Source organism: Agelaius tricolor, unplaced genomic scaffold (assembly GCF_023055355.1).
Source record: "Agelaius tricolor isolate 1412-34295 unplaced genomic scaffold, bAgeTri1.0.p SCAF_35, whole genome shotgun sequence".
Lineage (NCBI taxonomy): Eukaryota > Metazoa > Chordata > Aves > Passeriformes > Icteridae > Agelaius > Agelaius tricolor.
In genome coordinates, this window is record NW_027269295.1 from 4,549,429 (window position 1) to 4,573,156 (window position 23,728).

General features: G+C 47.7%; 1 protein-coding gene across 1 annotated transcript in view; it reads left to right on the forward strand.

Annotated features, from left to right (window-relative positions):
- Positions 1-4,353: 4,353 nt before the first annotated feature.
- The window catches only part of UBE2O (ubiquitin conjugating enzyme E2 O), a 62,358-nt gene continuing 42,983 nt past the window's right edge, over positions 4,354-23,728 (forward strand). Inside the window, exon 1 of the mRNA XM_071452650.1 lies at positions 4,354-4,777. Coding sequence (XP_071308751.1) covers positions 4,403-4,777 — 375 coding nt within the window. The 5' untranslated portion in view covers positions 4,354-4,402. The remainder of the gene's footprint in view (positions 4,778-23,728) is intronic.

The following is a 23,728-nucleotide window of genomic DNA, read 5'->3' on the forward strand; positions in this document are numbered from 1 at the left end:
CAGAGCTCACCTGCAGCTGAGCACGGAGCAGGGGGGGTTCAGAGCTCACCTGCAGCTGAGCACGGAGCAGGGGGGGTTCAGCGCTCACCTCTACCTGAGGGCTGAGCAGGGGGGGTTCAGAGCTCACCTCTACCTGAGGGCTGAGCAGGGGGGGTTCAGAGCTCACCTCTACCTGAGGGCTGAGCAGGGGGGGTTCAGAGCTCACCTGTACCTGAGCGCGGAGCCCTCAGCCCGGCCGCAGCCGCGGGGCTCCGAGCGGAGCTGCTGCCCCTGGGGAGCCACGGGCCGGTGTCACCGCTCCCCGCGCCGGAGCGGAGCCGCCGGGAGGCGACAGCCCACGAGGTGGCACCAGAGCCCCGCCGGCCGCAGCCCGGCACCGGCACCGAGCGGGCACCGCGGGACCCTGCGGGCGCCTACCGGGCACCTGGCACCCTCCGGGATCCCCAGGGCCCATCCCGGCACCCAGCGGGCATTCCAGGCCCTGGGGACATCCCCGACACCCAGCAGACATCCTGGAACCCTGCTGGCATCCTTGGCGCTGCCACGCCTCCCTGTATCCTGTGGGTACCTCCAGTACCTGGCAGCCCCCCCAGCACCCTGTGGGCACCCCAGCACCTGGCCCTCAAACCCTGAGCAAAGAGACCCTGGGAGAGACCCAAGGAGGAAGGGCAGGGCTTGCTTTTCAGCAGCATCTCTACAGGGAGATAAGGGCTACCCTGGGTACCCCAGCACCTGCTGGGCACCTTGGCACCCTCTGGGCATTCTGGCACCCTCCGGGCATTGTGACACACCCTCTGGGCAGCAGTAGCTCAGCAGGGAGATGCTGGTGATCTAACCTAAGTGCCATAAGGTGGTTAGATCACAGGGACAGCTTGGTTCCAGGGAGGATGTTCTCCTGCAGAGTAAAGGCCATCCCTTCCCAAAACAGCCTTACCAGCAAGAATTGTCCCTAAACTGGGCAGGGAGGCTGCTTGCCATGTGTCACTTTGCACAAGTCCTGTGTGTCTTGCTGGGTGGTGTGGGCTTGCAGAGGTGCCTTGTGAGGACCCAGGACATCCCTCTGGCTGTCCTGAGCAGCCAAGACCCCTGCCAGGGGTCTCAGAGACCCTGGCACAGAACCCAAAAATGCCTGTGGTTTTGATTATGACCCATGGAGCAAATTACCAACCTTAGATGAAGATCTGCAAGCCATGACAAATTAAGTAGAATAATAGTGAATTTATCACAAGGTGAAAAGGTAGATTTGGGGTTTTTAGAATGGGGGATTCAAGGGGATTCCCTCCCTCAAGATGGAGGGAACTGGGTGTGTCCAGCCTTTCTCCTTCTTCTTCTTCTTGGCCTCCATCTTCTGCTGTGATGTTGGCACTTACAGATTGGTTTAGAGTAGAAGCTCACTGTCTAACATAGGTGATAGGTATTGGAAAGTAGTTGTAAATATTGTATATGTAGTTTTTAGTATAAAAAACACCGCCCCAGGGGCAGGCAGAGTGCCTGGACTGTCTTGCTGAATGGACCTCAGCTGGACAGGAGAAAGAATTTTATAGATAAGGTACAATAAACAACCTTGAGACCAAGAAATGAAGAGCCCTGACTCCTTCTTCAAGCACCGGGCTGGGAAAAGAGACTTTCTAACGTATCTTGGGGTCACTGTGACCAGCGAGAGAGAGCCCAACAGTGCCTCAGTGGACATCAGGATAGTGATGTTAAACAGGAGAGGCTCATTTTGACACCCAGGCACTGTAAAATCTGCAGGCCGTCAGTGCTGTGACAGCCAAGGCCCTGGGCTCTTGTGTCCTAAAAAAAGCAATCAGTCCTCCTTCAGTGGCACTTCCTGATGGAAGCATATCAGAGCTCCAGCAGGGATCAGAGTGCAAAAACACACCCAGCTAACGAGCAAACAGCCCTGACTTGTCCCCATTACAGTCCCCCTGCCGTGAGCCCGGTCAGGGGTATAATGTGATTGTTTTCCTGGCTATTTGTGGCTACCTGAAACCCCACCACTGCTCTTCAGCACATAATAGCCCTGAAGAGGGACGGTTTCCATCTCCACACATGATTGTGCCCATTACTGTATCTATATTTTATTAGTGGCTGTTGCAATGTACATTAAGGAGATGATGAGGAGCATTGCTGTGCTGGATAAAGCTCTGCTTTGAAACCTCGAGGAGACATGGCATCGGATTAAATGAAGCCAAAGGGCACCTTCTGCCTTTCCCAAAGGCCTGATTCTGCTTTCACAAAGGCACAATTCTCCCTGGCTACAGAGGGAGAGGGGTTGGAACCTTGTCCACAGCTCCAGGTGGGCTGGATGAATGCCCTGGGGAGATGTGCCATGCTCCCCCCTCCAGCACAGTGATGCTCAGAGGGTGAAATCCTCATGCCAGAGGCACTCCTGCTCTAGAAGTTCTGAATGCTGCCTATCAACCCTACAGCTTGTCCACAGAAGTCAGGGCATGTGGATGCAGGTCTGTATTCCCAGGAGCACATCCCTGGAAACAGCTGCAATTCCACAGTGGCACTGAGTGGATATTTAAACTGCCTTTCCCTGTGGGCCATGCTGCTATTTAGCCACCAATGGTCCCTTTTAGCTCTATTCTGTTTCTTATCCCTGGGGTTGAAGCCAAAACTGCTCCAGCAGGGAATCAGGTTAGCAGAGTGCCTTTCTGATTAACAGGATGCTGTGGGGAGTGATTAAATGCTGGGGTGGAGGCTGGCTTGGCCTGGGAGCAGACAGGGGCTGGAGGGCTTCACTCCCTAATTTGGAGGCAGGACAGTTTGTACCTCTCCATCCCTCTGAGCATCCTGCTGCCCTGCCACCCTCACCCAGGGTAGTGAGGAGCTGGACAGAGCTCCCAGTGCAGCCATCACCCACACTCTGCCTGCCCAGCCTCTTCTCATCTGCTTCCCAGGGCTTTAGGGCCATTTGCAAGATTGGAAATTCCCAATCTTGAGGAGAGGCTTCCAGAATTTAGGAGGTGAGCACAGGCAGACCTTTATCCTGGTTGCTTTTCCTGAAAGGAGAAACCTTGTGGGGTGGACTGAAAGCCAGCTGGCTGATCCAGCCAAGGCAGAGCAGTCTGGGAGGGAGAGGACAAGAGAGAAAACGCTGCTCTGCTGCTCCTGGGGTTTTTTTCTGCAAGAGAACAAATTAGGCTGAGGATTTCAGGCATTTTCTTGATATTCAAGCCAGTGCTGCACAGGCAGGAAGGTCTAGGGAGGGAAGAGGCAGGATGTGCTGTGGTAAAAGATAGCCAGTGAAGGCTATTTTGGATTCCTTTAGTCCTTTGCCTATCAGAGCAGCAGGACCTGCCCAAAAAAACCTTTTCTGTTTACAAAATCTCTGCAGACAGAGGGGAAAAATCCTTAGAGTCAACAAAGCCAAATATTCTGCTCATTTGCACACCCTAATGAGGGCTTCTAGGAGCCATGAAAAGCAAGACCAGGCTTTGATGTCAGCTGGAGAGCAGCTCCCAGCTTCGAGCAGTGCCCAGCGCCAGGATGGACCCTCAGCTGTGCCCAGGCAGAGGGGTCTGTGAACAGGACAGCCCCATCACTGGGAGCAGGGGGTGATGCAGGGCAGCCCCCAGCCACTGAGAACTGGGGGATGGTGCAGTGCAGGGTCCCCCCATTCATGGGGCTCAGGGACAATGCAGTGCAGGGTGCCCCCATCCCTGGGACTCAGGGACAATGCAGTGCAGGGTCCCCCCATCCATGGGGCTCAGGGACAATGCAGTGCAGGTTCCCCCCATCCATGGGGCTCAGGGACAGTGCAGTGCAGGGTCCCCCCATCCATGGGGCTCAGGGACAATGCAGTGCAGGGTGCCTCCCATCCCTGGGGGTCATAGAACGATGCAGTGCAGCCCCCACATCCCTGGGGATCAGAGCCCCCCATCCCCGGGGATCAGAGGGTGATGCAGTGCAGCCCCCCCCCCCCCCCCCCCCCCCCCCCCCCATCCCCGGGGATGATGATGCAGTGCCCCCTAATCCTCGGGGATGATGCAGAGCAGCCCCACACCCCTGGGGGTCAGAGGAGGATGCAGCCCCCCCCCATCCCTGGGGGCGATGATGCAATCCCCATTCCCGGGAACCAGCAGACGATGCAGCCCCCCCGCCCCGGGGCCGGTAACGCAGCGCAGCCCCCCCGGCCCCGCCCTGGCCCTGCCCCTGCCCTGGCCCCGCCCCTGCCCTGGTCCCGCCCCGCCCCTGCCCTGGTCCCGCCCCGCCCCCGCCCCTGCCCTGCCCCGGTCCCGCCCCGCCCCCGGTCCCGCCCTCCCGCCCCTGTGGGCGTGGCCTGTGGTCGCTGTGGGCGTGTTCTCTCGTGACCCCGCCCCTGGGCCGTTACTTGCCGCCCCTCCTCTGCCCTCCCCCTCCTGCCGGCCGCGCGCTCCCGCTCACCGGCGCCATGGCGGAACAGCCCGAGGAGGGGGCACCGGCACCGCCGGCACCGGCACCCCCGGCTCCCCCCGCCGCGCTGCCCCTCTCCGCCCCGCCGGGCGGCTCCCAGCGCCTCCTGTTCTCCCACGACCTGGTGTCGGGCCGCTATCGCGGCTCCGTGCGCTTCGGCCTGGTGCGCCTCATCCACGGCGAGGACTCGGAGGAGGACTCTGAGGAGGGCGGGCGCGGGGCCGCGGCCGGCGGCGCCGCCAGCTCGGGCGGCTCCGAGTCGGGAGGCCCCGGGGCCGGCGGGGAGGAGGGCCGCGCCAGCCCGCTGCGGCGGGGCTACGTGCGGGTGCAGTGGTACCCGGAGGGCATCAAGCAGCACGTCAAGGAGACCAAGGTAACCGGGGCGGGGGGCGGCCCGCGGCCTGCACGGGCACGAGTCCCTTCCGGGGGGCTGGCGCCGGTTGCACGACCGGGGCGCCGCCTTGGAGGCCTCCTGGGGCAGGGCCTGCACGGCCTGCGGGGCTGCGGGGTCGGTGCGTTGGAGGCTCCCGAGGCGGAGGTTGCTGCCCCGGTTCCGCCGTGACGCCCGCCCGTGCGGCGAGCAGCCGGGGCGGGGAGGGGGACGGTGTTCTCCAGAGTGTGAAATCCCCTTCCCTCCCTTCATCACGCTCCCTCTGGCAGCCCAGCATGGATGCTGCCGCTGCCTTGCGCTGATGGCAGAGCACGGCTGCTCTGCTCAGGCACTGGGGCTTGCTGGCATAAGGAGAAGCGGGCCTGTGAAGGTGATTTGAGCGAACTTCCAGTCAGCTCTTACTTCTGGAGTTGTAGGCCAGTGTCTCAGCCTTTATTGAACAGTGTCGTCACCGCCTGTTCTAAGGGAGTCAGCAGTTGAGCAGGGAAACCACCCCTGGATAAAGATTCCAGCAGGAAGCAAACACGGTTTGGATCTGCCCTTGTTTACGTGAGCATTTACCCCTTGCTAATGAGTTGCACGTAAATCTGTGGCATCTTAATTATATCTGACGAGCCACAAGGTGTAGGTCTGCCTTGGAATATTCCCACTTCCCAAAGTTGTTGTGGCCTGGGGTTTTAGCCCAGGCTGACTGACAGTTCAGAGACAAAAGCGGGCGAGGGGGGCACTGTGATAGAGCACAAAGGGGCTGCCAGGGATGGGCGTTGCACTGAGCAGAGCGGGTGCCTGCACTGTCCCCGCAGGCTCCCCCTGCTCCTCTGGGCTGGCAGTGGAAAGCAGGAGGCTTCTGGAGAACCGTCTGCTTTGCTGGCCCAGAAACAGCCCCACACCTGCAGGAGAGAGGGGAGACTGAGAGGAAGAAAGGTGTGTTGCAGTCTTAAAGGCATCGCTAGGATTGCCAGTGCTACAGAATGAGCTAAATTTAGGTGGTAGTGTCATTAGACACGTGACTGCTTGGAGATAAGGAAAACGAAAACAGGTATTCTGAAAAGATACTGCCATGTTATGCATTTCTACCTTAAAAAGAAACCCACCTCTTTTCTCTAGAAAAACTCCATAATTCAGTCACTGCAACCTTCCAGTAAAATCTTCATGTGTTGTTGCAGCAAAAATTTGTCCCAAGTTGAGTTTGGTTTTCAGCATCTAAACAAAGCCACCTTAATTTGGGTGAGTAAACACGGATTTAGTTGGTGCTGTTGGGTTCCTAAATCCAGAAGTGTTAGCTCTGACTTCAGTCACTTGCTAACTGCACCCATTGCAGTGTTAGAAAAAGCTGGACTGAGGAGGATCAGAAATCAAAGACACTTATGTAAATAAACAGTCTGTCTGTTTTCCCTTTTAGTGCTGCTGCCCTGGTGTAGGTGCCTTTACCACTCGGGTAATGGACCCTGGGGAGAAGTTTCCTGAGTGCTAGAGAAATTTAGGTGTACTTCTATTGATTTTTTTTTTTTTCTGGAAAGCTGCCCACTAACCAAATTGAGAGGCATTGTGTACAGTCTGCACTGCAGTTTGGGGTTGCTGAAAACAAACCTGACGCCACTGGAAACATGCAGTGGGACTGATCATGGTTTTGTGGTTATAATTGGGTTTTTTAGCTGTCTGCTGACCCAGCCTCTTTTGGGTTCCACTAATGTGTGAGAACCAGCCAGGTAAGCCTGACAAGCTTGTCATTGTCCCTGCTGGTACAAACCATAGGTGTTATATGGTTATCCTGGGTCTAAAGTTGGCTTTTTGGTGCTGTTGCCTACAGGTACATCTTTTGGCTGTTCCTGACTCTCTAGCATTTTTGGCTGTGAGGGTCTTGTTTGATGTCCCTAAAACATTAACCTGTCCAGGTGACAGCTCTACCCTGGGCTCCAGAGGATGCTTGTTGCACTCTTTTATTTCCCTTAAATCTGAAAAGGGCAGAGGGTAAAGGTGCTCTTGGGGCCAGGGTTTCTGTGCCTATTTAGTGTATCAGATCCTGATTCCACACAGAAGGCTGGCTGCCTGTCTGCCTCCTGTTTGTCCGGTGCTTCAGATCTGGGAATCCTGGTGTGTGTGTTGGATACAGTGAGTGTTGTAACCAAGGGAGAAATAAAGCTGTTGGAAATTTTGACCCAAGTGAAACAGCACCTTTGGCTTCCAGTGCAAAGGTCAAAAAGCAGTGTAAAGGTCAAAAGTACCTAATTAATAATCCTCAAGCTTTCCTGTCTTTTCTTGGACAGTAATTTTCACTGTTGCTTCTGGAAGTTCAACACTTGCTGTTGCTCTTTCAGGTGGCAGAAGATCTTTTAAGTGGCAGAATGCCACTTAAACCCAGGCACACAATTACTGATATTAATCCATAATAGAAACTTTCTCTTGAGATTGAGCTTAGCAGTTGGTGCAAAGCTCCACCAGCTCCTCCAAGAATTGTGCATGTGAGCACATTCCTGCCTTTGGTTCCCCTGTTGATAGTCATTAGCAGCATAAAAATGATGAGAATAAAAAGAGCCAAGATTTCTTTCTCTCTGGCTTCAAGTGCTCCTTTCCTGCTCTCTATGGCCATATCACCCATTTAAGACACTGGGAAATCACTGTTGCTGAGTATTGTAAAACCTAAGCAGACCTGGAAGGAGAAAGCTTCCCTTTCCAAATGTATTTGCCATCCATGTGTTGTCTGACCCAACAAATTTGCAGAGCAGTTCCTCTGGCTGGCTAAAGCCATATCTAGAGGTAATTTGGAAGGCAGGTTTGGAAGTACTATGAACTGCTGTGAACACCTGATGCTTTTATTAATAAATTATCAGGAATTCTTGGGACCCAGGTGAATTTTAATTTCAGGATCTCTCCGCTGTAGTTCAGCATTCCTACTGCACACTTGAGCTGCCTTTGGGAACCTTATGGGAATGCTTGAACATACTAGGTGTTAGTCAGGCTCTGGGGACTTTAAAATGCTGCTGCCCTTCCTCCTGCCTCTCCCCTGAAAGCCTCAGAGCTCTCTGTGACCTTTCATTTCCATAAAGCCTGGGCAAGGCAGATTGGCCTCTTGTGCAGCTGGGGGAAAGTGCAGGTGTTGTGTTTCAGCACCTTATCTGAAGGCCTTCAACCAGCCAGGCCTCCCGAGTTCCCTGTGCCTGCCTCTGGGAGTTAGGGCTTGGTGTGATGCTGTGATACCCTGGCAGTGCTGGGTGATGTGCAGGGACCACTGCAGGACCCCAGGTTTGCTCTAAGAGTCCAGGTGCAATTTATAAAAGTTTTTCACAGCATTTTTTGTAAGGTCCAGAATATGATTTAGTTTGGATGACTCTCTTACCTCAGTCAACTTTGCTTTGGAAACAGATTCAAACTCCTCAGACATAAGCTGGTGGCTGATAAACTCATTATCTGGAAATCATCTGATGTTATCTCCAAAAGGCTCTCCATGAATTCAGCTCTGCTTCATCCCACACAGACCTTCTGTTCTTTTCTACCTTTTGCTCCTGTAATTTCCTGACCTCAGATATTGGGTCATGGATCTAATACAGGGTTACAGGAGGAGTTTCTGAAGATCCTCAAGGCTCTGTTTTCCCTCTGTCCATTCACAGCCACTCTGAGCCCTCACTGCTGGGATCCCATGTGCCCTTCAGATGCTAATCCTGGCTAGTGACTCTGCAACTTATTTACAGCTGAGGCATGAAAACAGCCTTAAAAATCTTCCATCTTCAAACCTGGTGAGGTGTTGGCCATCTGGAAGTGCAGTGATGCAGTGTGGGTACATTGAAGGGGGAGAGCAGGGTCCTTTTTGGGGCTGTGAGGAAATGCTGGCCATAAAGCCAAACTCTGGTTTTGTTGCAGCACACAAATCCCATGCCCAGAAACTATTAACAGTGGGTTTTACTGCGTGAGGAAGCTGTATCTAACCCTCTTCTTGCATCTGACATTTCAGTTAGTCTCCCAGGGGGGTTCTTTGAAACCACCTGATGTTTGTAGCTGTTAGAGACAGAAGAGGAAAGGCTTACTGGAATTTTTGCAGTTCTGCATAATATAGAACCAATTAATGTGTGACCTTTCCATCCTGTGGGTATCCATTGCAAGGTTAGGTACCCTTGGGTCAATTCTCCGTTTTACTTTGATTTGTTTGGCTCTTGTGATATAGACTTGGGGATCATCATTAATATTTTACTGCAAAAGTGGAATCCGGCACAATTCACAGTGTGGAAGTCTCAGGAGTACTAAATATTGTACATTGTTACTGCTTTGTGTACTGTGTGCAGAGTGAATTGGTAATTCAGGAGTTGAAAGTGGCCATCTGGGCTAAGCCATTTATTATAATTATTCCAAATGTAGACAGGAGTGTTATTTTTAAAATGAGCGAAGCCTGTCCTCAAGCAAGCAGTGTTGGTGATGTGCTCTCTTCCAAGGTGTGCTCCCTTTCAGTGTGCTGCTGTAGCTTAAAAAAACCCCAAACTAAATTAGTAATGCTTTTAGGACTAGTAAACAAACTAATGTGCACTAAAAGCTTTAGAAGGAATCAATCGATGCCCGTGACAGGCTCTGAAATACCTGTGTGGGTGAGACATTTTGCTGCAGCTTTCTCATACAAATTTATTTGCTGATGCTATGCAGCTCCAGTGCAGACTTTGGCAAAAAAAAGGGACTTTAGGCAATTTTATCAAGTTTCTTTTTTGGCTGAAGATTCTTTATTGAAGTTAAATAGCAGCAGCTTTGACAAATGGTTTTTGGGACAAGGTCTTGCTTGCCTATGGCAGCTGTTCTTAGCTCCTCTCCTCTCTTCAGAAGAAAGACATTATTTTTAATGTTCAACATCTGTGTTGGTGTGGGAAATAATTGGTGTTTGGAAAGCTAAAAGCCTCTTCTCCTTTGACTGTTTAATTGCTTGGGGGATTTCAAAGGCTCAGAAGGTGATGACACCTTCCTAAATGCTACTTAGGAAAACCCTGCCTCATTTTTTCCATTCTGCTGTTACCTCCCACCCTGTGCAGGGCCTTTGCCCAAAGGGACCTTTGTGTTTAGGTCATCCTGAGTACAGGAGCTGATCATTTGAGCTGAAATCCTTGTGCTTCCTTTTGAGGTTGGCAGTCCTGACTTTCCTGGAACTGAGATGTGAGATGATGGCTCAGCTTCTGTGTTTTACATGGTTCTCCAGAGTACCTGACCTGTAACTCAGCTCAGGCTCTACCTTACGTAGCTGGTGTGTCCCATTCCTGAGACCTTTAGACCTGTGGCAAGGTATGAGAATGCTGACTCCTAGGGGAAAAAAAACAAACCCGGAGGGAAGCTCCATGGTAATGTTTGAGCTTTCTTCCATTTGCTTTTAAGCTGCTAAATAGAAATGTGCATGCTTATGTCTGAATCAAAAATATTCTGCTAACTTGAATTTGTGAAGTTAAGCAAAAGTGAGTTTCTCTTAATGACAATATCCTGGAACTGGGAATAGGGTTTTTTCTTTCTGACTGTTAAATGTTTCTGTGAAAGGAGCAGGAAACTTTGAGGGGTAATGATTGTTAGGGGTGATTAAAAACATAAAATACTATGAACAGCATGTGGTTTTGACAGTAAAGATGCTGGGGATTGCTGGTTACTGTAATAGCTGCAGCACTTTCAGATGTGCTTGAGTTTCAAGTTGACAGGTGTCTTTTTAGCTTTAATGCTGTTTCTGGTCTGTGCTGACTGAATTTCAGAAGATCCTGTGGTGGTACAGAGTACACACAGCCCAGCTTGGTGCAGTTGGAGATGCATTTCTGGACAGCAGGCATCTCTTCCTCTGCATTTCAGGATTGTTGTTACCTCCCATGTGTGTCTGACTGCACATCTGGCCAAAAGAAAGGGCTGGAGTCGTGTCTGCTGTGCTTTCTGCCCCATGCTTGGGAGCACTTGAACCAGGCCATGGAAGAGACACAGGAGGAAATTGTGAGCATTTATTGGGCTCAAATCTTCATGTGTGGTGGTGTAGATGGAAACTAATATGGTGGTGCTGGATGTTGATTTGGTAACTGTTGGATATATGTGTGTGCAGGAGAGGTAAGGGGAATCTTATCTTTGTTTTCTGCCCTTAATTGTATTAGGATTTAGAGCAACTTAAAGGAGAGATCCAATAAGGACCTGCAGATGGAGTTTCTTCCTCTCACAGAATGACCTGTAGGTCGAGGCCAAAACCATGGGTTGAGAGTGGACAGATTTGGAGCTAAGAAACCTGTAGCTCTGTACATGTTTTGGATTGCTTTTTAAAGAAGTGGCATCACTTTTAGGCTTTGTTCAGCCCTCTCCATCAGTCAGGTGCAGGTTGTACCAGAGAAGCTCTGACTGCAGGGAGCTGCAGTTCAGTTCAGGTTACTGGGAAGACTTTAGCTAAATAGCATTGATGCTTCTGTGCTGTGAGATAGGAGTGTGGACCTGCTGACCTGCTGGTCTAAAATTTAACAAATGAATAGTTAATGTGTGGAAGGGGTGTGTTAGACCAGTATCTTGAAGAGCCTCTGTAGTTTTGGTGGATTTTGGGGTTTGCTTGCTGTGTTAGCTGCTGCCATACAGGTTGCTTGGATATACAAGGTGGAAGCCAAGATACAAAATGCTTTTTGTGCACATATGCTGAGATCTTGAAAGTGGGACACATCAAGCTACACCATAAATAATCTGTCCAGTTTTTCAGAGAGTTTGAACAACCAGCTCCCTGATGATGTATGTTGGATGCTCTAGGTAGGTAGGCTTCTTTGAGATTGCAGAGCTGGGTTTTTTCCATGCTTTTGCCATTGTGTTTAAAATCATGAGTTCTGTTTCTTTCCTCAGCAGCTGGTGCTGGTGCTCTCTGTGTGAAAGAATGGGCAGTGTGGAGGCTGTGGGCAGGAGGTGAGACCAAGGACTGGCAGCAGAGCAGGCCAGGAGAGGACAGGAGCCCTTGCTGTCTTACTGTAGCTTCCAGGCCAGGAAAAATTAAATTCACAGGAGTACATTAGGAACAAGGAAAGCATGCTCAGCTTGCATTTGCAGTGGTATCACTTCACAGCCTCTGGTTACAGCCTCTTGAGTTGAAGAGAAGCTGCACAGCCATAGCCTTGGTCCATTAAGCAGGATTGGTTTTGTACAATGAAACTGCAGCAGTGGTACCGTGTGGTTCTGTATTCAGCACACATCAGACACAGTCTCAGTGGTTTGCTCTTATGCTGCCTGTAAAACCTTTAGCTTTTCTGCTTGTGAGGGGTTTGGAGACAGACAACTGAAGAGGGCTATTTAATCACCAGCTGAAAAGATGAGGAGCTTAAGGCTTTTAACTTTTTCTTAGCCTGGAGCTGGGAGTTCTGGTACCTTATTCCTGTGGAAGTGACTGGGTACAGTTGTCATTTGTCAGTGGATGATGACTCTTCTGCTCAGTAAAATACACTAATAGGGTGAGCTGGAATTAGTTCCATCATGACTGATTTATTTTTTACCTACTTTTGAAAGGATAAAACTTCTTTGATAATAAAAGAACTTTGCTATGAATCATTTGGGTGTAAGAAACGGTGCTGCTTTTCTGCTGATAAAGGATACTTAGCAAATAAGTAGCACTTTTCATCTTCAAAGCATTTCCTGGGCTCTGATGTGGCAGTGGGTGTTGGAAAGGTGACAGAATCTCTCCCCTCAGGTGACTCTGGGTAAGACAGGCAGCATTAGTGCTGCCAGGTGGTGTTTTCCTGGTGTGTGCTCAGTGCTTTCTCTATTTGACCATTTCCAGGGCTCAAGAGCATGACCTGGCTGCTCAGTGGAAAAACTTTTTGACATTCCTGAGAGCAGTTACAGCTAGAGATTTGTCTGGGAAAGTTTCTCTCAGGCAGAGCCACAATACATTGGATATTTGGTGTATGGGTGAAATTGGATGCTTGGGAACTCCCCACTTGGCATTGAGTAACTCAAGTTTGATTTGGTTTCACTTATGTGAGGAGCTAAATTGAGTAACCCAGTATTTTAAAAGTTAGTTTAGGTGGAAATCTAGTGAGCTGGGGGTTTTGCAAGGCTGGATGAAAAGTGTAGTCAGTAAGGAACAGCCAAGATTAACTCTTAAGTTAGTTCATAGTGGTGTTTCTAGAATCAAGTGGGTGTTTCAGACCTCTTGGCTCAAGATGTGTTGTTAGAGGACTGGTCCTAGGTCTCAGTCCTTGGTGAAATTGTTGGCAGCAGCTGTACAGAAACAGTTGGAGCTTGAGTAGTACTGATCACCCAGGAGCCTTTGTATTTTCATTTACCCTCATGGCACTAAAATGGCTATTTTGCTTTACCTGCTGCTGGACAGGGGTGTCAGAGTGTGAGGGGCTCTGCCCATCCCAAGTGCCCAGTGCTGCCTCTGCTCTCTGCCCTCACATCTTTGCTTTTCAGTATTTGGAGTGAGTGTGCACAGAGCACTGCTTAATATTTTTGTTGAGAGTTGATGGCATTTCCAGCAAGGCCCTGCTTGTCCTTTGGCTTTGCCCTTCTGTCTGCTTTTGAAGATGAAATTTGGGTTTTTTCCCCTCTTGGAAGGTGGGTTAAGTATCAAATCCAAGTGAATAAATCTCATGACTATTGCAAGTAATATTTATGCTTCCGTTCAGCCTCTGAGTCCAAGTTCCTTGAAACAACATTAGTCTTGAGACAAAATAGCCACATTTTCTAAATTTAGAGTTACTACACAGTTGGATAACTGGCTGGAAATGATAAATCATGAACCTCCTCTTCAGATTTGTTTTGTCCTTAGCACATGTAACTTCTGTCAGAAGTCTTTTCTCTGTCCTCGTGCTGCAGGTTGTTGAAGTTTTTCTGATTTCCCATGCTGTGGTACAGTCTTGTCTTAGTGAACTGTCCATGGGTTCAGTTTAAAGCAGAAAGTGGGAGCAGGGAAGAGGGAGCAATCTCCATCCTTTGTTTAAAACTTGCTTTTGTGTTTTTTCTTAAAGTCTGCAGATGTGGATGATTCATTTGCTTCCTGTAAGGGGTGGTCTGGCCAACATTTCAAGTGCATTTTAAAGAGCTTGGGAAGCTCTTCCTCGTTGTAGTAGCACATAATCAGAGAACTTCCTCAACTGTGCATCTCTGTACATTCCTGAAATACAAGAAAGAAGAGAGCACCCTGTGGAATGCCCCAGCAGGGGAGGTGGCACTGCACAGGAAACACCAGCATTCCTGGCTGCTGAGTTTAGGAAGAAACTTCATGATGGCTTTCTTAATTCATTAACTGATATTTTTATCATCCTGATGTCAATGTTGTGGGATCTCACTTTGTGTTGAATTGGACAAGCAGATCCAGAGTGTGCCATTGACTCAGTAACTACATTTTCAGCCACAACATCTGACTTGCAGAGCTGATTCGGCTTTTTGGTGCTTTTGACTCTGGGGCCAGAAACTTCCTCTGTTTTGTTTTGTGTGGTGATGGGGATTGTGCTGGTACATGATGGAGAAAAATGTCATTTGGTTCACAAATGAAATCTGCCTTGTAATGATAAAGCAAAGTGCAGGGTGACTTTATTGTAACAAAATGTGTGCTGGCCAGGAACTCCCTGTGAGCAGTCTGGGCTGGTGCTGCTGAGGGCATCACTACAGGAGCTGCTTGCTCTGTCTCTCAGAAGAGTTCTATAAAGAGTTAGCTCTTTGCTTTGATTCCTTGCATTAGGAACCTGTGTCAGTCTGGATGAGAAAAGCTGTAATTTCTAGCATAAACATGCAAACAGCTTACACCCATCTCCTCTAGTAAAAAGCAAATGTAACTCCTAAATAGCTGCCTGTCTTTAGAAATGTGCTATTATGTGCTGAAGCACAGTTATTTTCTCCCTTTTTCTCCCTTTTCACCCTCAGACTGTACATCACTAACTCCTTCCCAGAGAGGCTCTTTCCCCACTATTTGTGCAATCCTTGTCCACACTTACTCATGTTCACCGTGCTTTCTTCATCAGAGTTCACTCTGGCTGCCCTGATCAGCCTCAAGTACTTTGTTGAATGCTGTTAATCTTTCTTTCCTGAGCCCAAGTGTTAGATGAAAACAATTCCCGCACCAGGCACTCTTTGCATTTCACAGGAATATAGTGTGATCTGCTCTCCTGTTTCTTGTTCTGTTGTAGAGCCTAGAGAAAATTTAATTTATGGAAAATAAATATTACCATTATGGTGATTGCTCTGGTCACTTCAATGAATGTGTAAACTCTTTAGTTAGAAGAGTCTTCCTGGTTTTTTTCAGTGTTGACACTCTGAACTTTGGAAGAAATCCAGGCTAAATTCCTGGCTTCCTCTTAATTGTGCTGTGTTCTTTTTTCCATTCTCAGTAACATAACTTAGTACCAAATTGCCATCCATAGGTATTGGTTACCATTTGAAATCTATCTGCTTGTGCACAATGGTTAAAATAATTGTGATTCGAATTTGCTCTTGTTTTAGTGTAGTGAATGCAGCCTGAGTGTTTGTGTTGCACTAATTCCTGTACTCTGCTGCTTAATTGGCACTGGGTGCAAACCCAACACGAGAATTCACACCTCATGTCTCCCTCTCAGGGATGCTTTGGTTTCTTTTGTTAGTGCTCCACTGTTGCTTTCTCTTGAGCTCCAGCAGTCTCTGATTAGCATATGTACAGCCAGGCAGGGCAGCTCTGGAGGAAATGCTCTTATCTGAGAGCTCCCAAAGTGAAGCTGCAAAAGCGATTTTTTTCCCTTTTAGTGGTTGTGCCAGATTGGAAACTGGTAGTGCTGGAAACCCAGTCTGTTGGATTTAACAAGCAGTGTTTGTTAATTTGATTTAACAAGCACCATTTGGCCATGGTCAGTTGGTTAGAGAGGTCTCATCACCCTGCCTACCTCTGATAGTAACCATTGAGTGCACTTGACTGTCCTGCTGTCTGAAAGAACCTTAACTTTCTCTTGTGATAATCTCTTCTAATCTGGCAGTGATAAGTGCTTGCTGTCAGGAGAGCTGTGATGAGAAATGAAGGTACTGAAAAATCAGCTTTCAAGGTGGTGTTTCTAGGGCAGAACCCATCTCTGTGCTCCTGTACCTGTGTCTCTGAGTGAGTGTTGTGCTCTGGTGCTGCTGAGAGCAGCAAACTCAGGGTGGAGAGTTCTTTTCCAGAACTGGGATCTTTGTGGCTGCTTGGTACTGTCTGGGTGTTTGGGCTAGCAAGGCATTCTATAAAAGTATTTATGAGCAATCTTAGAACTCTGCTGTGCGTCTCCTTTCTGCTTCTTCTTGGTGCTGGAAGAATTTGTGATAGTGGCAGTAAACTGAACTCCCCAGGAGCTGAGGAGTCCATTATACTTGTTTTGGAAAGCAGCCCAAGGAATTTTTATGAAATGCCAGTTGTTCTTGTTAGTGCTGCTAACTTAGCCCAGCTTTAGCACAGTTCAGTTGCCTGCCTGTGATCTGCAGGGCTGGCAATGATTGAATAAAACCTTAAAACAAAAGATCAAGGATTAGAGACAAAATGATATTCAGAGCATCATTGTCCAACCTGTGTATTCAACTGAGCATGGTGGAAAAAACATCAAATTGTGAACTGTAGCGAGGGATAATGGCAGGACAAAGCTCCCAATCTAAAACACTATTAAATAATTGGTAAGTTGGTTCCAATATTTCATCTATAAGCTTTGTAATTTTTCTCTGAAGCAATAAACTCACCCTAAGCAGAGATAATTAAGGTCATACACAGAATTAGTAGCACATGAGAGATAGGATGGTGATTTAGAACAATGCATCATCAATTCTGAGTACTGTACCATCATCCAGAGTTTGCAACAGCTGGCAACCCTCATTTCACAGTGAGGACCTGGAGAACCACTCCTGGGCAAGGTCTCCAAGTTCACTTCAAAAGGATTCTTTAATATTTGCTAGCTGGGCTCTTGGCTGAGCTGGCTCCTGCTGTGCTGTAAGAGGATCAGGTGCTGCTGCTGTACACAAAAGTTTGTTGTTGTAGCAGGTTGTTTTTTCATAACTGTTTCTTTGATTTTGATACCATTTGACTGCTTCAGAGCTCCTGAAGTATTCCTCCCTTTTATTAGGTTTAGTTTCCTCTCCACACCTGGAGAGACACAAAGACCCTTTCTCTTCACATCTCTTATCTTTGCTATTTTCATTGTTCCCTGAGAATTAAGTTATTCAGGACAATAGCATGTTCATTGCTCTTGAGAGTGGTCCCTACCCTGCTCTGGATGGCTGGCAGGGCATCCATTTGCTCTCTCAATTTTCCAGTTTCATCAGAAAAAGATCCCTAGATATTCTCAAAATGCTTAACTGGTTAATTAAGACCTTCTAGCCTGGGAGTGCTGCATCTGAATTGAGGAGTGATGTTGAGCTGAGCTTTTAGGTTTTCCTGCTGGTGAACCATGTTGGCACATGAGCTAAAATAACATTTCCCCTTCCCCACCCCCCAAATTGCTTTAGGGTGTATAAAATGAAGCAGGATTGTCTGTGTTCTGAAGAAGAATAAAACAAAGGATGTTTCTTCTGTTCTCATGGAAATGAGGCTCTGGGAGGAACATTGCAAGGTTAGTATGTGCTGTGTGCATACCTAGTGCAGCTGCTTAAGCTTAGTCTCATCCAAACAGAGCCTTTATCTCCTGCTTTCAAGAAAACCAGGCACCTGCCACTTGCAGCTCCAGTGTGATTTAGGAAAGTGGCAAATCTTCATTAGAGACCAGGAAGAGCTTTTAATCAGGAATGACAACGTGCAGTCTGTGGTTTACACCCAGGCCTCAAGTGATGGGAGAAATCACCCTTCTCAACACCCACCTTGCTATAAATAGCTGCTTTCACTGGGGGCAGGTGCTACTGAAATGTCACTTGGGTGAAATCTGAGTGACAAGTTGAGTGTGTGTCTGAGCCAAGAGAGGCATTGTCTTTGTTGGATGTATTGAAACGTGCAGTGTCTCTGCCAAGAGATGTTGTAATGGTGAGATAGATATCGATCACAGCTACACTTGAAGTGTTTTGAAACTCTAATACTTCCTTGAATCATCTCAGTGCTCCATTCACAAAAGCTGCTGTTGTTAAAATGTTACACTGTTAGGTTTGTCTTGGTTTTATCCCACCTTACTCTGCTGCCATAGGGAATTTTTTTCAGGAAACTCTATACTTGTTCAGTTCCCTACTTTTGTGCACATCACAAGGGATTATTTTCTCCCCATTGTTATGAAAAGAAGTGTTGTTTGGGTGCCCAGACAGTTGGTAACATCTGGCAGTCTGCTTTTTGGTGGATTGTTAAGTATCTTCACAGTTCTGTTTTTATAATTGTCCTCTGACAGAGTGAGCCATGGTGACTCTCCCAATGGAATATTCATCTGTCACATGCTGTCTCTGCAGTGTTTTGTGGGACTGTACTTCTGACACTGGTGGGTTCTGCAAGAGGAAAATTAGTTTGTCTTGATCGATCAATTCAGCCCTGGAGTGTTTCTTGAACTTTGTGGAAGGGTCTGAGATGGGTACATGTGGTAGAAGAAAAGTAGGATTTGATTGCAAATTGCCATTATTACAATCACTTTTCGAGATGAACTCTACCAGTCATCACTTGGTCTTGAGATGAGAGCAGCAGCTTCTTTTTAAACTTCATTGATGTCTTTTTTTAAAAGCTACTTTATGGAAAACATCTTTGCTAGATGAAATAGATTTGGGACTTTTGAATTACAGACTTTGATTTTAAGCAGACATCAGATTTTCAGGCTGTTCCATTTCAAAAGGTGTGTGACACTTCAGTGCTTTAACACTGAGGCTTCTGAGCACCCATCTGGAGAACTTGGACACCCAAAGCCCATGGAAGTTATCCCTGTTGCCCTGCTTTTGACTGTCAAGGAGGATTTTAGTGCAGAAGCCTGTGGGTATTGGCACTGTGGTGACAGTGTAGTCCTGAAAAGGATCTGGAGCATGGCTGTGCTGGCAGACTCAAGCACTGATGGGCAAGAGTGTACCACACCTCTGTATAAGTGATTTTTAGTAATTCCTGTTTTTGCCTTACCCTCTATCTCAGCCTGGTCTGCTGACCAGACTGGAAGCTATCAAGAGCTCTGAATTTGGGGCTGAAGCAGCATGTATGTTGTACAGAGTGAGGGTGCCTGCTCGCACACAGCTGGGTTTGGGAGATCTGTTTCATTTCTCCAAGGATGGAGAAGTTTGAGTAGATGAGATGCTGAACAGCACCAGGAACCTGAGAAGTGCTGGTGCTCCAGTGAGGGGGTGGATGTCATAGAAATGGTGTCTGTGGTGCTGGGTCCTGCTGCAGAGAGAGACTCGAGTCTGTCCTGCCTTGGGGAGCCTGGATTTGGATGTGCTCTGGCTGCCAGACCTGCCTGACCACTGCCTTAGTGCAAAGTTCTTTTCACTGACATTTCCCATCCAGCATCTCAGAAGAGCTGCCTGAAAAAAAGGAAGGAGTTTATACCATGAAAAAGGAGAGGATGTGCTTGTTTCCTTCCAATTACAAGGAACTTTAAGCCTGATCTTTCCTTAGTTTGTTCTGTTTGGAGTGATAATCCCACGATTTTTCCTCTGGTTTGTTTCTTCATCTGTGATTTTCTTACTCCGCCCCTGGTGATCTCATATCTGTTTAAATCTGAGACCTATTTCTGTGCACCATAATCCTTGTTGTTTTGTGACAGCTTATTGTATGCACATTCTATGTGCATCTGCTGCTCTGAACTGCTTGGTGTGTACCAAAGCAGGAGTTATTTTTACTGCTGTCAGTGGTGTTGAGCTTTGCAGCACTGGGCGTATCCTGCTCTGCATCCATGAAGCAAGCAGCCTTCAGAGGGACCAGGGACTTGTGCTGCTGCTGGTGATGGAGAGGGCAGAAAAATGATGAGGTTCAGCCTGTAAAAACTGCTGGGTTTTTGAATGTCTGAGATGAATATGGGATTGAAAAACATAGCTGAAACAAATTCCAATGGGGAGAATGCACTGCTCAAATGTGTTTTCCAAAGGCTGTGGCAGGGAGATGTGTTATTCTGTCAGTGCTTTTTCTGCCTTTTCGCAGTTCCTCTTGCATTCTGATGGCTTCAGTGTGAGCTGTTGTCCCTGATGCCCTGCTGACAGACTGTGTCCATGTCCCTGGTGTGCCATGGGGAGGCTCTGAGCAGCTCAGGCTGCAGCTCTGAGGGGTTGGCCTGGCTCCCTGGATATGCTGCCCCAGAGCAGCTTTACACAAATTCTCTTTTCTCTTTTTAAATTCTCTTTACACAATTCTCTTTTAATTTCTCTTTTGAACTTTCCATGTTTCATTTTTGGTTTCTTGGGGACTTTCTTAGGGTGAGCTGGGGGTGTGTGTTGTGGGGGGTTTTTGCTAGCTCTGCATTAGTAGAGCTGGATCTTGATAGCAGTTTGAATTTCCCATAACTTTTTGGACACAAGAGTTAGGTATAATACTTACATGTGAGTTGCTTTTAATTTTTCAAAATTTTTTATTCTAATGCAGCCCATGAGTCTGCTATTCTTTGTTGTCTTCACTAATGGCTCACAGTCTCCTTTTCTGTGGAGACAAGGGTTGAGCTTGCTGAGTGCCCCATGGCTGCCTCCTGAATTTGTCTTCCTCCTCAAATGTGATCTTGACTGCAGTTCCTCCAGGAGACAAGCTCTTGTCCAACAAGGTAAAGCAACAGGCCAGGCTCACTGAGGGCATGTGGAGGCTTTGGTGTTGATCCATCCCAGCTGTCTCTGGAGCAGAGGGTGCCCATCAGATCAGTTTGCAAGTACTGCCTGCCATTATTTGAACCTGGTGGCTTTTTTACCACTTTCTTGTGGAGCTTCTGTGAGCTGTGTTGTCTGAAGAGACATAAGGCCACTCCATCCATCCCTGCTGAACCCTGAAAAAATGCTGGAGCTGATGAAAGAGGCACATGCCCTCTGGAGATGGGGCTTCTTTGAGCAAAGGAATGTAGGTCATGGTTAAGTATATAAAATGAAAAGCTACTCCATTGTAGTGGCAGCATTTCACCACAATAATCCATGAGGTCCTTGAACAAATAGAAAACCTGGTCTTATATATGTGCTATTTAATATGACTCATTAAACAAGCCTAATTAAACAGCAGCTTCAGCCTTACTGAATGACATGGCACTTAGAATCCTTAAGGCTTTAGTGTTGGCATCCTGAGCAGTTCATCCTCCTGTGTGCCATGTTTTCCTGTCCAAATCATGGTTCTCTGGTGTCAGAGCCCAAGGCCAGGGTGGAGAGGAGCAGTGAGGTTTGAGGCCCTGTTAAGTGTCAGATAGGATAAAGGTGACAGTGCATCCATGGCAGCCTGAGGCAGACAGGAGCTCTGGGGTAATGAGAGATGAATCCCAATGCAGGAATGATGTGGCTGTGTGGGAGGGAGGAGTTGCTCTGGTCACTGCTTGACTCTGTTGCAAAGGTATGTGTTGTAACATGCAGGGGACCACCTAATGCACACCTGGTAGGGGATGTATCCCCAAAAAATTCTGATAGGAAGATGAGGAATGCCTGTCAGCAGCAAGCCTCCGGCTGGTGGTTGTTATGCAGATGTTCTTGGTTGAGGATTTTTCAGTAAAGATTCTGCTGCATCAGGTGCTTTCTGTGTTTTGTGAGTCATTTCATATTCCTAGCAAAAGTGTCCCTTTTGTGTTTTTTTTTTCTGTATACTCAACACACTTTTTAATCTTGATGGTATCTTGAGTACATGAGTACATACTTGAGTATATGCAGAGTGTTCACCTTTGCAGGGAGAGGTGCCATTTTCTTGGTGTCTTATGGTCCCAGTGTAACTGTGCACCTGGTTTTTCATAGGTACCATTGTTCAACCCCAGTGCTGCTGCATTTCAGTGCCTCATGGCACAGTACCTTGCATATGCCTGCAAAGCTGAGCAACCTTTTAAAGTAAAAATCACTGTTGTAAGCATAGGAGTGTCCTGGCAGTGCCTCGTGTGACTTGGTTGGAATTGCTGCTGGGGGTTACATCTCCTGCTCAGGAGCCTGCCACATCTGAGTAGTGTAGAGTGGCAATTAATGAGCAGGGGCAGTTTTAAGGAGCAACTTAGTTTGTGTGTTTAATTAGGAATGACAGGCCATATAATGCAGCCTAAGGCTTATCAACCCATGGATCCTTCCCAGAACATGGCTGGGGCTCAGCACCTCAGAGCAGTTGTGCTTACTGTTGTGCTGATGCTGTTCAGTTCATACCATGTCACTCTTCAGCAACTCTGAAATCTGCTGTCCAGTCATTCCTTCCTCAGTCACAGGCCTGCAGCTTTGTCCCTGTTTCAAGGCTTTTCAGAACAGTCCTCACTCAGGCATTTTGTCAGTGCTGGGTAAAGGCAGATTCAGTTAATCTCCATTTTTCAGAAGAGAAAGAGGCAGAGCACTCTTCCAGCTCCCAGGGGAGCAGAGCCTTCTCAGTCATCTTGCAAGGGTGTTTTCATAGTGTTTGCAAATCTGCTCTACCTGTGTTTATGGCTCAATGTTTCAGGGTTGTGATGAGCTGAAATCCCTCTCTTATAGCTGAAGTCATTAAAGCAAAGAACTTGTTATGTATGTACAGCACATAACAGAATCTGGTGTTAAAGCAAAATACCCACTTATCTGCTGTATATGTGCATAGCAATATATCCTCAAAAAAGGTAATTTTAGGAAGTAGGCATCAAGTGAATTACAGTTCCAGGAAATATGGGGCTTGCTGTCAAGGGTAACAGGCTTGGCTTAAGAAGGTAAAATTTATTTTGCAGAGGAGACTATTGATTAGTTGTTCACCAGACTGTTTTTTATTGTTTGATGTGTAGATGCAAAGGCATCCAGATGTACAAAGCATGCACTTGGAGTCAAGCCACTGCCAGGACAAGGATCAGTGGCTTTGTAATGGATTAGCTTTATCTTTCATCCTTAGTATTTTTTCTTCTTGGTTAAGATATTTGCTGTTAGGTACAGTGCAAGACTCTGTATTGCAACTGTACTAGGACCTGGTACCTCCCTGCTCTGAAAGATGCTCTGGATGCTTTTTTTAGAGGGGAAAAACAGCCTCTCACTGCCTGGCCATGTGGCAGAACTGCTGACTTTGGGCAAACGGGCTTTTGGTGCTTCTTGCCTGTGCTGTCTGGAGTGAGCACTTACTCCTCTGAGGGCATCTCAGCAGAGCTGCTTACATCCAGTTAGGTTACACCTGAGAGAGTCCTCAGAGGCAGGGAAGGTGCTTGAGATGAAAGACCTTGGCTGATCTCAGGCATTAGGCTGAGCTGGCACATCTGAAGGAGGGGTGGGAAGGACAGGAGGGGAACAAATGCACTTTGTAAATGTGAAACATTTGACAGTTTCCAAGTCAAACATGACATCTCCAATCATGTTTTAGCATCTTCTCTAACCAGCTCTGCACTGAAATACCTTACAGGTGATGTTACTGTGATGTTTGTGACATTGGGCCAAGAAGACACTAAAGAAATTTTCCTGCTAGAAGCAGCTTCCTGCTCTGTATGCAAAGTGAAAGATGCAGCAAAGCATCCCTTAAAGCAGTTATAAACTCCAGTTTGGAAAAGCCTGTGCCCTGTGCCTTTAGTCTTTGACATTTATGGGGAAATAGTCAGTTCTGAGGTGAGTTCTGCTAACAATCAGTCTCACCTTGCTTGCCTGTAAGAGGTGACCTTTCAGAAATGTTTTTAGTGAAGGGGCAGTTCCAGGTCTCTCAGAAACACTCCTCTTGTTAAAAATGGAATATTTCACAGCTTCCTGGTTGGTCTAGAAGTATGTTACTCCCCTGGGGACTCTTCAGATGCTGGGTCTCCTAAACACATAAGGTTTCCTTGAAAACTGGATTGGAGTATCCTGGGAGATATTTTTCCCAGTGATTTGTGATTGCTTTGTAGCTGTTGGGCTGCAGAGCAGAGGAGCATAAAGATGTATTCCTGCAGGAATTTTGTAGCTGTCTGTTTGTTATGTCCAGAGGAAAACAACACTGGCGAGGATTCATGCACATAGAAAGGATTTTGCCTTAAA